This window comes from Falco punctatus, assembly GCF_963210335.1.
Source record: "Falco punctatus genome assembly, chromosome: 15".
NCBI classification, from domain to species: Eukaryota; Metazoa; Chordata; class Aves; order Falconiformes; family Falconidae; genus Falco; species Falco punctatus.
In genome coordinates, this window is record NC_137595.1 from 22,943,626 (window position 1) to 22,956,410 (window position 12,785).

At 56.0% G+C, this 12,785-nt stretch overlaps 1 protein-coding gene across 1 annotated transcript; it reads right to left on the reverse strand.

Moving 5' to 3' along the window:
- Positions 1-693: 693 nt before the first annotated feature.
- On the reverse strand, positions 694-2,982 carry LOC308053720 (brain-specific homeobox/POU domain protein 3). Its single transcript, XM_080365363.1, has 2 exons — positions 2,676-2,982; positions 694-2,120 (listed from the first exon to the last, which is right to left on the reverse strand). Exons 1-2 carry the CDS (start codon positions 2,793-2,795, stop codon positions 1,215-1,217), a joined length of 1,026 nt encoding a protein of 341 aa, XP_080221489.1. The 5' UTR covers positions 2,796-2,982; the 3' UTR covers positions 694-1,214.
- Positions 2,983-12,785: the final 9,803 nt, after the last annotated feature.

The window sequence follows — 12,785 nt, forward strand, 5'->3', positions numbered from 1 at the left end:
GAGGTAAAACGTGCATGATTTATTTGAAATGCTGCAGCGTACACAGACACCAAATTTCATTCAGCACACACACAGCGAAACGAAATCTTGTTTAATTTAAAAATAAAAAAAAAACAACAAACGACACAAAAATAAAACAAGAAACGGAGGCAAATTTCTCTATTAAATATGCAAAGGGAAAAAAAAAAAAGAATATTCTTGCCTTAGAAAGTGCAGAGTTCACTATTTGCAAAGGCAGCCGCCCCCGCGGAGGGCCGGGGGTGCCCGGGCATCCCCCCGCTGCCCCGGGCCAGTCCCGCCGCGGCCGCGCCGCTCTTGTGAGCCCCAATGACTTGATTGTCGAAGCGTAGGATTTTTTACAGTGAAATCATACGGATATCGAACAGTTTGAGTGAAACCAAAGCAAAAAAAATCTCCATTTTCCCCGAACAAACCGTGACTCCAGGGACGTGCCAAATTGTCTTTCTTTCTCTTTTTTTAATCCTTTTTTTTTTCTTTTTTAATTTAGCCGATGAGGTAGAAACAGAAAATTTATTGCAAAAATGCGATGGGTTTGCTGGGGCAGGGGAAAGCGAACAAAACCATGCAAGTGCGTGTGTGTGCGCGGGTGTGCGTGGGGACCCTGGCAGCGAGCGCGGGGAGCACGGGCCGGCACCTCCATATTTACAGCCGTTGGGGGCGGCTTCGAGCTCATTTTCTTTCTTATTTTTTTTTTCTTTCTTTTTTTTTTTTTTCTTTTTTTTTAGTTTTTTAAAAGAAGAGGATCGGGCACTGGAGAGAAAGCCACTAGTGCCACGGCCCCATCTGCCCAGCTGAGCCAGGAAGGGGCAACAAAGACCCGCCAGGCTCTGCTATTGCTGCCCTGACTCTACGTGCCCCAAAACTCCCCCCCTTGGCCTTTCATTTTGTCTTTTCCTTTTTCTCCAGTTTTATCTACAAAAGCAGTCTGTACCAGTCATAACAGCAGGGCCACTTCGCCCGGGGGTGAGGAGCAGGCACCAAACTGTTCGCTTCGCTTTGGGCGGGTTTCCCTTTCTTGAGGTTTATTTTTCCTTTTTTTCTTGTTTCCCCAATATTTTTTTTTTAACAACAACAAAAAAAAAGCCAACAACCCCAAAACACTGCCCATTTTGGAGAGGCCGGGGGCCAGGACCATAGCGGGCTTGGCTGGGGGCAGCAGGCACCCTCCACCCACTGCCCTCCCAGCCCCTTCTTCAGTAGGTGGCAGAAAATTTCATCCTTTTCTGCTTCTGTCTCTGATTGCAAAACCAGACCCGCACCACATTCTTCTTCAAGTCTAACTTCTCAGCGATGGCGGCGATTTTCTCCGAGGAGGGCCGTGGCTGCACGGCAAAATAGGCCTCCAGCGACCGTTTTTCAGGGGCGGCGATGGAGGTACGCTTGCGTTTCTTGTCACCCCCCGTGTAGATCTCTGGTTTGGTCATTTTCTCCCTCTGGGCCCGCTCAGCCTCCTCCAGCCACGCTTCTAGGATGGGCTTGAGGGCCACCATGTTGTTGTGGGACAAGGTGAGGGACTCAAACCTGCAGATTGTGCTTTGGCTAAGGCAGCCCACCCCTGGGATCTTCAGGTTGGCCAATGCGGAGCCCACATCCGCCTGGGTCACCCCCAGCTTGATCCTCCGCTGCTTGAACCGCTCAGCGAAGGATTCTAGCTCCCGGGGGTCCGTCTCCGTCTCGGGGCCGGAGATGACAGCGTGGGAAGCGAGGCCGTGGGGGTGGGACATGTTCATAGGCTGGGAGTGGTGGGCCATGTGGTTGATGGCAGACATGTGGGAGTGAGGGTGTGAAGGTGTGGAGCCCACGTCTGGGCCCGGCACCCCTCCAAGCGGGAGGGCAGAGTTGAGGTGGTCCAGGAGCTCGCCGTCCAGGCCCTGGGAGGGCTGGTGGTGGTGGTGGTGGGGATGGTGCGTGGTCAGCACGGACGGGTGGTGCAGGTGGACGGAGGATGAGGTAGGAGTACAGGACACGCTGCTCATGGTGTGGTAGGTGGCATCCGGCTTGAAGGGGTGAGTTTTCTGCGATACTATATCCACAGCGGCCAGAGCCTCAGCACCCCGCAGCAAGGTCTCGTCAAAGCCCGCAAAAATGTTACCCTGGATCTGGATGTAGGGGTGGGGTGGGGTGTAATAAAAATGGGAGCAAAAACAAACCGAAAGAGCGGGAGAGGATTACAAGGAAAGCGTTACAGAGATCCCACTTTGCCCCTCCAGCAGTGCCTGGGACAGGTAAGATGAACCAAGTCCAGCCCGCTCACCCCACCGAATAACAGGAGCAGGAGCAGGGGGCCAGACTCCGGGCACCCACCCTCCCTCCGGGGCGACCTACCCAAAACAGAGAGCGGCCGCAGTGGGGGACAGGGACCCCCTGCTGCACCGGCCGGCCCGGCTGGCCCAGGGGCTGCGCTCCCCCAGCCCGGGACTGACCTGCCAGCTCGCCCCCGGCTCCCCCAGCCCGCTCGGCGCCGGGACAGCCCCCAGCCCAGCCGTCCCAGCGAGGGAGGGGACGGACTCCCCCAAAACCCGAACGAAACTCCAGCCCAGACGGACACCATCAGCTGCCGAAGTTCAGCTGGGGAGGGCACAGCGCGGTCCGCGGGTGCTGACCCCCCGAAAGGCAGCCGGGGGGGCGGGGGGGAGCCCCGAGGTGCGGCTTACCTGGGGGGCGGGCAGGCAGGCTCTGCGGATGGCTTCGGAGCTGGTGTGCAGGTGGGGGTACTTGGGCTCGTGCAGGATGGGGTGCATGCTGAACGCCTGCTTGCTGTTCATGGACATCATGGTGGGAGAGGAGCGGGGCAGGGGCGCTCCGGGCAGCCCGGCTCGGGGGCGCGGTATTGTCTGGCTCCGCCGCCCGGCATCAACGGCATTATAGCGCGGCCCCCCCGCCCCCCGCCGCTCATTGGGTGGGTCTCGGGAGGCACCTCCCACGGCCCGCCCCAGGGCAGTGAGCTCACCCCCCCGGGTGTACCCCAAACCGGGGCTCAACCCCCCCCACCGCTGTACCCCCTCCCCAAACCAGGGCTCACCCCCTAACCGATTAGTACCCCCTGTAAACTGGGACTCCCCCCCCCCCCCGCTGTTGTACCCCATCCACAAACCGGGGCTCACACACCCCGGCTGTACCCCCTCTCCAGACTGGGGCTCACACCCCGCCCCGTTGTACCCCCATCAAACGGGGCTTACCCCCCCGCCCCGGCACTGCGCAGCCCCGGGGGTGTCGCCGGTGTGCCGCTCTCCCGGGCACCCGCGTCGCGGGCATGGGAATGGGGGGTCGCTCCGGGCTTCCCCCAGGCCGCACCGGAGGCGGAGGGAGGGGAGAGGGGCGCCAGGACCCGTTCCTGCCCCGGGATGCCGCCGTCGACCAACCCTGCGGCACGGCTCGGCACGGCACGGCTCGGCTCGGCTCGGCTCGGCACGGCTCGGCTCGGCACGGCATGGCCCGGGCCGGCACGGCCGACGATGCTCCCCGGCTGCCCCCTCCCAGTGGGCTCTGCCCGGCTCCTGCCTGCCCTGCCCGCGGCTCCGGGCCGGGGTCCCCGGGGGGAGCCGGGGGGCCGCGCAGCCCCGAGCCGCGGGGCGAAGAGGAGCCTTCCCCTTTCCGTCCCGCTTTCTTTCCGACGAGAAAAAGGCCCTTGGGTTAAAAACTGTAACGCAATGAAATAAGAAGTTTCCCCAACTTCTCTGCTTTTTTCCCTTTTTTGTTTTTGCCCCGTCTAGAAGCTGCCAGGCTCGACTGCTCCGGCCCAGCAGCTGCGTGGCTTCGCTGCAGCCCCCAGCCCCCCCCCCCCCTCCCCCAAGCCCCCCCAGCCCAGCGCCGCCTGTCCCTGCCCGAGCCCAGCCTCCCGCTCACCCATCCATAGGGGTCTCCACGCGCGCTGCCCGCGGCCTTTCCCTCCCCCTCCCGCCCGCCGCCGGGACCCTGTCACCCTGTCGCTGCCAAGAAATGTGAACAGAAATTTGGTGGCTGCACGTTGGATTCGGGGCGGGGGGGGGGGGGCGCCTTGCAGCTTGGCAGCCCCCCACCCGCTCCAGCGTGCCAGACAGCAGCACTGTCAGCCCCGGGGGGTGGGGGGGGCGATGGAGGGGGAACCCCAGCGCCTGCTGCGGAGGGGGGGGGGGGGGGGGGGCGCGGGGCTGCTGGAGAAGGGGGGGGCGGGGTGCTTGGCCGCGCTCAGAGCAAAGGGCTTCCGAGGGGGAACAGCGCGTGTTTGCCCCGCACAGGAATCCGGCCCCAGCGAGGTGTGCAGGTTACACACGGCGCAGGTGGTTGGGGTCGGGGTTCGTACCAGTTTTCCCGGCTCCTTTCCCACTCCCCCCCTCCCCACAGAGCCTCCACCGGCGTTCCCCGAGACACCCCCCTCAGGGGGATGCTGCCCGGCTCCTCGGCTTGGATGGGTCAGCAAGTGTCACGCGGAAGGGAGAATCCTGACCTTGGCTCAGCCTTGTCTGGGGCTGAACCGTCCCCCAGAAGGTGGTTCTCTGGCTCTGGACACTCACGGGAAAGGTCAGGTCCAGTGGAGGAGACTCAAAGCCACCATCACCACGTGTGGTGCTGCCCGGGTTCAGGCACAGAAAGGGTCCCTAAACCAGACCTGGGTAGCACGTTGGTTGTGCAGAGGGATGGAGGGGAGGCCAGCGGGAGCTGAATCCCGACTGGAGCGGTCTGCCTGGAGGAAGGACTGCATCAGCACTGCCCGAGAGCCCCGTTCCTGACGGCTGGGAGATGAGAGGGTCCACGGGCAGCCCCTACCCACCACGCTTCAGGCAGACCTGGTCATTAAAGTGTCCTACGTGTGCCAGAGGCCACCGGGCCCAGCAGTGGGGGGTTGCCAACACGCTGATGCTCTGGCTATGTCCAGGCAAGAGCAGACAGGAGCTCCGAAGCCTCTTCCCCTTCTGCTTTCTACCAGCACAGCTCTGAGTCATGGTCTCCCCTCTGCTGCTTGCGGAGAGATTGCAGCATCAGGTGATGGGCAGAGGAGAGCGGCTGCCAGAGAGGTTCCCTGGAAGATTTCTGTGCAACCAAGACTCAGGCAGAATTATTGTGCAGGGGAATTGTCCCTCCTGGGTGCTCTGCAGTGGACCCAGGCACTTTGTCTCCCCTTTAGCTGACAACCTCTGGGTTTGCTAACTCTCTTGTGGTAGCCAGAAGATTTTATCAGGGTATTTCACAATTTCTTTTGTTGGGCTTTTCCTGGTGATCCCTCTACCTCCTTTCTCCTCACTCTGCATTTCAGTGGCTCAGAGGAAGAAGGCTGGAGAAAGCAGTTCAGTTCCTAGCCCTGGATTTAACTCTCCCCAGGGAGGCAAACCTTGTGCCAAGCTGCATTTTGCTGCAAGGAACTGACTCCAGGCTCTGCCCCTGAACGTGCCCAGGAGGTTGGGAACTCTGGGATTGGACCTGGGCATGCTCCGCTCCTGCACATCACTCAGAGAGTCAGCTGGAGCAGGGGGAAGTCAGAGGAGAGTTTCCTCTTCGAGGGGCTCAGCAGCTGGTTTTCCACACCTCTGGGAAGCTCAGGACTCGAATTAACTCAGACCCCGAGGACAGCACAAGGCTAATAAGCTCAGCAGGAAGCACAGAAATACGTTTACCAGTGCACGGAGATTTCTGATCTCATCTTCCTCACTTGCAACCACTCAAACGGTTGCTGGAGCAGCAAACAGCTGTCCCAGGCCAGCCCAAAGACTCTACTGCCCTTGGGTCTTGGGTGTTCATTCGGGAAAATGAGGTAAGAAACAGATGAAGTAGATGGCATTCCCTTCCCTTCACTCCCCTGTGTGTCAGAGTTTAGCAGATCTCTTCTCCAAACAGCCAAGCCTCCTCCCTTTGAGTTTCTCCTCATCACCCTGCCCTGGATTTGCTTTATCTTGGCAATGAACTTCTTGAGCAAGAGATGCTCAGGACAGGACCCCCGAACGCACCTCTGCACACACCGTCACTACACTGAGGCACAGACACGTGTGTGTGCACACACAGGGACACAGTGAGGCACCGCGGTGACAGCAGAACGCCCTCCCCACTCTATTCCATGGGTGAACCTGTACTTTTACCAGCTCCTGCATGGTAGAAGTGTGGGCTGGCCCCAGCAGGGAAGGGAGCAGGTGCCCTCCCTATCAGCTGTCTCAAAGCCCCTGGATTTATTCCGGAGTTACCAGGTTCCTCCTGGGTAGGGAAAAGCAGGTGTCTTACAACCAAGTGTGCAAAAATGTGTGACACACCAAGCAAGGAGGAAAGTTTCTACAGCAGAGGTAGTAAGTGACAGCTACACTGCTTTCCCAGCAGGTGAGCTGGTTGTTCCTTTATCCCTTTGCACTTCTGAATCTTGACAGCGTACCTCGTGAGGAATGGGCCAGCCTTCCAGGCGGTGGTCAGTGCTCAGCTACGGCTGAGTAACGTGGGGCAGCTCTGCAGCGCTCGCTGCAGTCTCTTCATATCTATACTAGCTTCCCTCCCTCATTGCCACAGAAATGCAGTAGTTCAGACCCCCCTCTCTTATCCGTGAAGCAGGAGGTATTCCACTAGAATCAGGATAAAAGAGAGGACAGTCAGGATCTCTCCTATTAAGACCAAATAAAAACACTGACACCACAACATTTTTGAAAATAAATTCCGTGTGTGTGCGTGCGCGTGTGCGCGTGTGTGCGTGTGTGCGTGTGTGCATGTGTGGAAATCCAGCTTCCAGGCCAAGAGCTGGCACCCCAGCCTGGTTGGGTGGCTTTGGGAATTCTTTCTGAGATAAATCCCTGTGCAGAAATGAAGAGCCAGAAAGCCCTTCACATTACTGTTGCTCCTTGCGACGGTCAGATGTTGTGGTTATCTGCCGGGGCTTGAAAAGTTATCAAAAGGGGCCAAGGATGTTGTGGGCATCATGACATCTATAGCCAGTGCATTAGATGCTCTCGTTTGTCATTCCCACTGGAAAAATCTTGGAGACGCTCTCCAGCAAGGACTGTTGCTTTTTGAAGATGACCCATAATTTTTTGGTCTGGCTTCCTGCCTCCAACCAATAAAACCTTGCAACACTCCACCTAATCCCCATGTTTTCAATCAAAGGATAACTCAGTGCAGACTTTTTAGAGGGCTGTCCTGCCTGCCATGTGGTTTGGTGCCTCAGGCAGTTGCCTCCAGACTCCAGCTGTTTTTATTACCTAAGTGGGTTTGATTGCTCCTTCATTTGTGCCTGAATGAGAGCCCTTGGCACCCTCGTGGGCTTTAATGGGGTCTGTGTGTTCTAGCTACCAATTAAACCCACTGGCAGCGATTAGCAGCTTCCAGCATAACACTAACACAGAGCAGAGGGGACACCGCTTTCCAGGACTCCGGCAGAGGATCCGGTGGAAAAGGATCTGCAGAACGATGGAGCACAGGGGCCCTTCCTGAGCAGACAGCTGTGCTGGCTGGAAATGGCTCTGTCCCCAGGTGACTGCTGCCACTTTCTTCTCGTCAGTGGAGGTCACAGAATCATCACATGGTTTGGGTTGGAAGGGACCTTAAAGATCATCCAGTTCCAACCCCCTGCCATGGGCAGGGACACCTTTCCCTGGACCAGGTTGCTCCAAGCACCGTCCAGCCTGGCCTTGGACACTGCCAGGGATGGGGTCTGGCTCAGCTGTCCCTGGCTCACTCTGTGTGACCTCAGACACGTTTCCGGCAGTGGGCTGGTAACAGGAATGCTGCCGGCGCATGGCTGAAGGGGGGTGTCACCCCAAAGGGTGGGTAGAGGCATCAGGGGACAGCCATCCACCTGTATGGGCTGGCCGTCAGGACTGTTCCTGGAAAACCTTGTGTGAGGTGATGTAGGGATCAGGAAATCAGTGTGTGGGGGTCTCCCCCTACCCAGTCAGCATGAAAAGCAGGGGCACCCTTATCCCACCCTCCCCTTTCCTTGTGGTCCTCCCCAGGGCCTGAGCAGGTGGAAGGAGCCCAAAAATGGTGAATTTCTAGCACACTGGAAATTTTAGGCTTACACGGCATTTCAGCTCCAAATAGCCGATAATTCTCGCTGCCAGCAACCGCCTGAGCCCGGCCTGGGGCTCTGCCTGGCAGCATCCTGCCTGCCCAGCACCACCGCTCCCCTTAGTGCATGTCCTCAGCCCCTCTCGGCTGCTTGGCAGATCTGACACAACCTACCGCCATCTGTGGAAACCCTGGGGAGGATCCATCCATCAAAATTAAGATGTTTGAGGATTAAATGCTTCAATCTCATTGGAATTGACATTTTCTGATGAAAATTGGTTTTGTCAGAGAATGTGTAAGCGGTCCGTACGCTGTGATCAGGTGAGGGTTTAAACGGCCTGCTCTAGTGCAGGAACAGAAAATCAAACCACGAATGCTTTTTAACTAAGCTAAACTCTATCAGCCATCTCACTTCTGAGTGAGGCCCATGGCCCCAAGGAGAGCATTTCTCCTGCACAGGGTACTTGTGCTGATTTAAACTTGAAGTGAGATCAAACCCACGATCGCGACCTGCTGAAGTGATATCCAGTGTGACTCTGTGGCAAACGGTGGCATTCCAGAAGACTCAATGGAGCCCAAATTCTGTGCTGGAACTAGAGAAAGACATCAAGTCATGGTTCAAAATATCATGCTTTCGAAATGCCTGTTTTTCTGGAGGCTGGGAGAGGAATACAGAAATAGCTCCTGATGACGATGAGATCTCTTCCTTAGTCTGAATAGCGCAGCGTATTCTAATGCACAGGTCCAGCACTTTAGGTGTAAGAGAGACTATCTGTGCAGGCCAATGCTGCAAGCCAGCTTGTAAAAATCCTGATTAAAACCCCGCTGAGCCTAATCGTGAAAGATAGCTTTTAATTAAAAAGTGCAACCGTTCAGCCAACTTTTATAGGAGATTGCTATGACCCCAGGAGATGCCAACCAGCAATAGACTAAAGTCCTTCCGGAGGGAGGGATTTTTCCCATCCCTTGTTAGCTGGCAGGGAACATCTCTGACTGTTTTAAATGGGCAACTTCACAAGTTTCCTGAGTGTGGTTTCTTCCATTAGGAAATGGGAATCTTTTAACGGCTCACCCAGGCAGCAAAATTCCTCCACTCCATCTATCGCATTAGGAGCCCGGAGTCCATGCTGCTCAACTCCGCAGAGCAGGAGAGAGAGCAAGAGAAAAGAAAATCCAGATGGGGCAAAGTGTAGCTCGACTTTTTAATACTAAATTATTTACAGTAAGTAAAATCGTGTGTGTCAATTGTGAAAAGAGTCCAATTTGTTTGATTTACATTGCAGGGGGGTGCCCTAGGGTAGGGGGTGTTTAACTATCTCCTCTAATGTAATTGCCTATGGCAGCCCGTTAAATATTTGATAGGCTGCCTGAGCAAAGTAAGGAACTTTGTCTGATAGGCTCCCGCAACCCTTCCAGCGTATCAAATGTGTTTGCAGCCAGTGAGTACCTGAGCCCTTTCTATTGTGTAACTGTGCTCAGCACGCTCATTTCAAGCCCACACAGACTGCAACGGGCATGTTTTAGCCCACTTTTAGGGTGTGCTTGCGTTCCGTGGGAATATGTGCTTTCCCCTGGAAAACAGGGGCTCTTCCCCGGTACCAGCAGCTTTATTTTACATAAGAATCCCAAGTTTCTCTTTCCATGCCTCAGAGGGAGCATTTTCCTCAGCAGTTCAGCAGGAAAAGCAGTTTTTGCTGTTGTCAAGGCTGTGCCCATGGCTTGGAGGCACTGGCCCCCGGGCAGCTCCCTGCCCTAAGTCACAGTGGCTGGGCAAAGGTTCCCCTCAGTCACAAGATGGTCCAGCCTTGGCTTAGACCTTGGCTGCAGGACAGCGAGCAGGATGGGGGTACATGGGCTGTGGGAAGGTCAGCAGAGGGGCCTGTGGGCACCAGCAGCAGAGGTGAGATGCAAAAAGTTCAAGGGTCCCAGCTTGCCCAGCCCAGCCCCAAATCAGCCTCTTACAGCTTTTACACTATTAGTGTGCAAGGTGGCCAAACTCAGAGCGATCTGGGTATGACTGAGGTGTGCGAGGAGAGGTACAAGAGGTCTTACCCCGGCCCTCTACACTTCTCCTTGACTGTCCTCCATGGGATGGACATATTAGGTCCCCCTTCCCCACCACAGCTACATCCAGCCCTGGTCCCTATGTGCAGCAGTGCAGCCCAGAGCCTGAACACCCGTCGGGAGAGCAGTGGCTGATGCCACATAGCTCCTGGCTATTTCCACTCCAGCTTTTGCCACTGGAAGCTCTGGGCCCAAGAAAACAATTGTCCCTTAGCCCAAGCAAAGAGGAGGACAGCAAAGTGGTTGAGTAATCTGCCCCTGGGAGAGGCTCAGCTGCTTACAAAGCTTGTTTCCTGACTGGGGGATCTATCCCAGCTCACGCTGCTCTGTTTGCACAGTTCAGCAGCTCAGTTTGATTGGAAAACTAAGGGGGAACAGGCATGAGGCTTCCCTGGTTGTAAGAGGACTTCTCTTTTGGGACCTCTCTTTTAAGGGAGTCCACTGCCATGGGAGATGAATCCTGCTGCCTGATGAAATGTTGAAGGAGCTGGCAAAGTCACCTCACACAATCCCCTTTGGGGATCATTTTGGTGCTGGGGATATTCACACTCTTTTCCTCTTTTTGTGCATATTTGTAGCACAATTAATTTGGCAGAGCCTCTGGGAAGGGGCGTAGAGCATCTCTTCTTCTGCAGTATGCCACTGCCTCGGGAACACTTGCACTGCCAGGAAAACCCAGGGCATGAATGCGATTCCCCTGCTCCCCCCGCTCCTGGGGCAGGGAGCTGGGTCGGTGGCCCCTGCATTGCCAGTGGCTGCAGCCCCAGCCCGCGGGGAGCCTGGCTCCCACCATCTCCCTTCTGTCTCCTAAGCAAGTGTCCTCCCTGAATTACGGTCAGAAAGCAGTTTGACAGCCCAGATTGTCAACCAGGACCTTCAAGTACCAGCCCTCTTCCTGAAGTTACTGCTGAGGGATAGCAGCAAAGACCTCAAAATGTTACCTCCATGAAATGTCATGAAATTAGGAGCTGGGAAAAAGAGACGCAGCAGTCAGGAACAGACTGCCAAAGATGAAACAAGCCCCATGTAGTACCAGGAAGACTCCTCTAGCAGCAAAGAAGCAAATGCGAATTTCTATTCAGCTTGGGAAGCTTCTCCCATTTTTTCCTGGCCAGTTTGACCTGGATATCACAGATGAAGTGATGCCTTGATCCCCCCCCTGCCAAGACAAGCCACCGATTGAAGTATTTCTGCTCATGTCCCCAGTCTGCCAACTGGACTGTCCTTGTGACTGTGGGTTTTGGGGAATTCAGTGCTGCTCTCTGGGAACTCACTGTGAGCACAGTTAAATACATCAAGGTCAACAATGAGCGACTAAGACCCACAATAACTGACCCAGGTCCTGGGGCAAACAAAGGATACAGTAGGTAGCATTGCTTTCCCCCAAAAATTTACGCTAGTAGTACTTCACTTGCACACGCGCCAGAGGTGATTACACACCCTGTGTCTGCGCAGCTCCAGCTGTGACGCCAGCTCTGCCCAGGCACAGGAGCACAGGGCAGATGCCGGTGTTCAGTCTGGTGGTCACTGGAGGTTGCTGATAGGAAAAGGCCAGAAGTGGCTGACCTGCTTCAGCCAAAGAAGAAAGAGCTCCCAGAAGACAGTCCACAGTGGCTGCCATAGCTATTTGGCTACAAAAGGAGGAGGGAAAAGCGAATTCATAAACTCAGCCCCATTAGACTTTCTTCCACAAGGAATGAAGCCCTTCTTCCTCTCCCAGGAAATCCCAGGTCTCTGCTTTCACCAGCTCTGCTTTCACCTGTCCAAGCCCACTCCAGCATCACCAGCTGCCTTGACAAGCAAAGGATTAACTGTGTTCATGCCCCACCTGAAAGGTCAGACCTTTCCAGGGACACTGCTGCCACCAAGACCGCAAACACCTCTGGCGTGGGAACAAGGTTTTGCTGGGATAAGGCTGGGAGAAAGCCCCCGGTCTTCTCTGGTCAACCTTGCCAGTCCCTAGGAATTCCTAGAGGGTAGGAAATACCACATCACCCGCCTGGGATGGTAAATGTTTAACAAGGGGAACACCCCCTTCCTTTCTCCCTCCCCTCTTCATACATATTCAACTCCTGCATTTCTTTCAGCCGGCAGCGCTGCCCCTCTCCCTCCTTTGCAGTGCCAGGGCAGCGCAGCAAAGCCCCGCAGCAGCACAGAGACTTACCAGCCGTGGGGAATTAATCGAGGTGGCCACAGTTCAGGCAGAGTGAGAGCTCATTAGGAGCGAAGAGCATTAAATGTACCTGCAAAGGGTGTTTGGTCCAGAGGTGGAAAAATGGGGAATAGTCCTGGATGCTGGACACCCTTGGCTCGTGCAGGTTGCTTTCTGGGACTTGCCTTATGCCCCAGGTGCCCCGCCCCCGGCTTGCTGTGGCAGGGGACCAGTTGATGCAGGTCAAACCACACCAGGGAGTGCACTGATGGGGTAAGATGCTACTGAAAGAGTTTTGGCACCTGGGAGGGCTGTTCCCCACTGTTCTTCCACCTTCCACTTACTGACGCAGCTGGAGGTGCAGCCCTACTCAGAGGTGCACCTCTCGGGCGTCCGTTAAGTGAGATGGGGCAAGGCAGAGATGTGGTGCCTTCTGGAAAAGGATCCCCAGGTCGTGTCCCAGGAGGGGTGGTGTCTGCAGGTCCTCTGCCCTTTGAAGGGGCATAGAGCCCCAGATCTGGAAGAGTGATATGGAGGTGTCCAGCCCAACACCCTGTTTGGAGCTGGGCCAGTTAGAGCAGGTTGCTGAGGG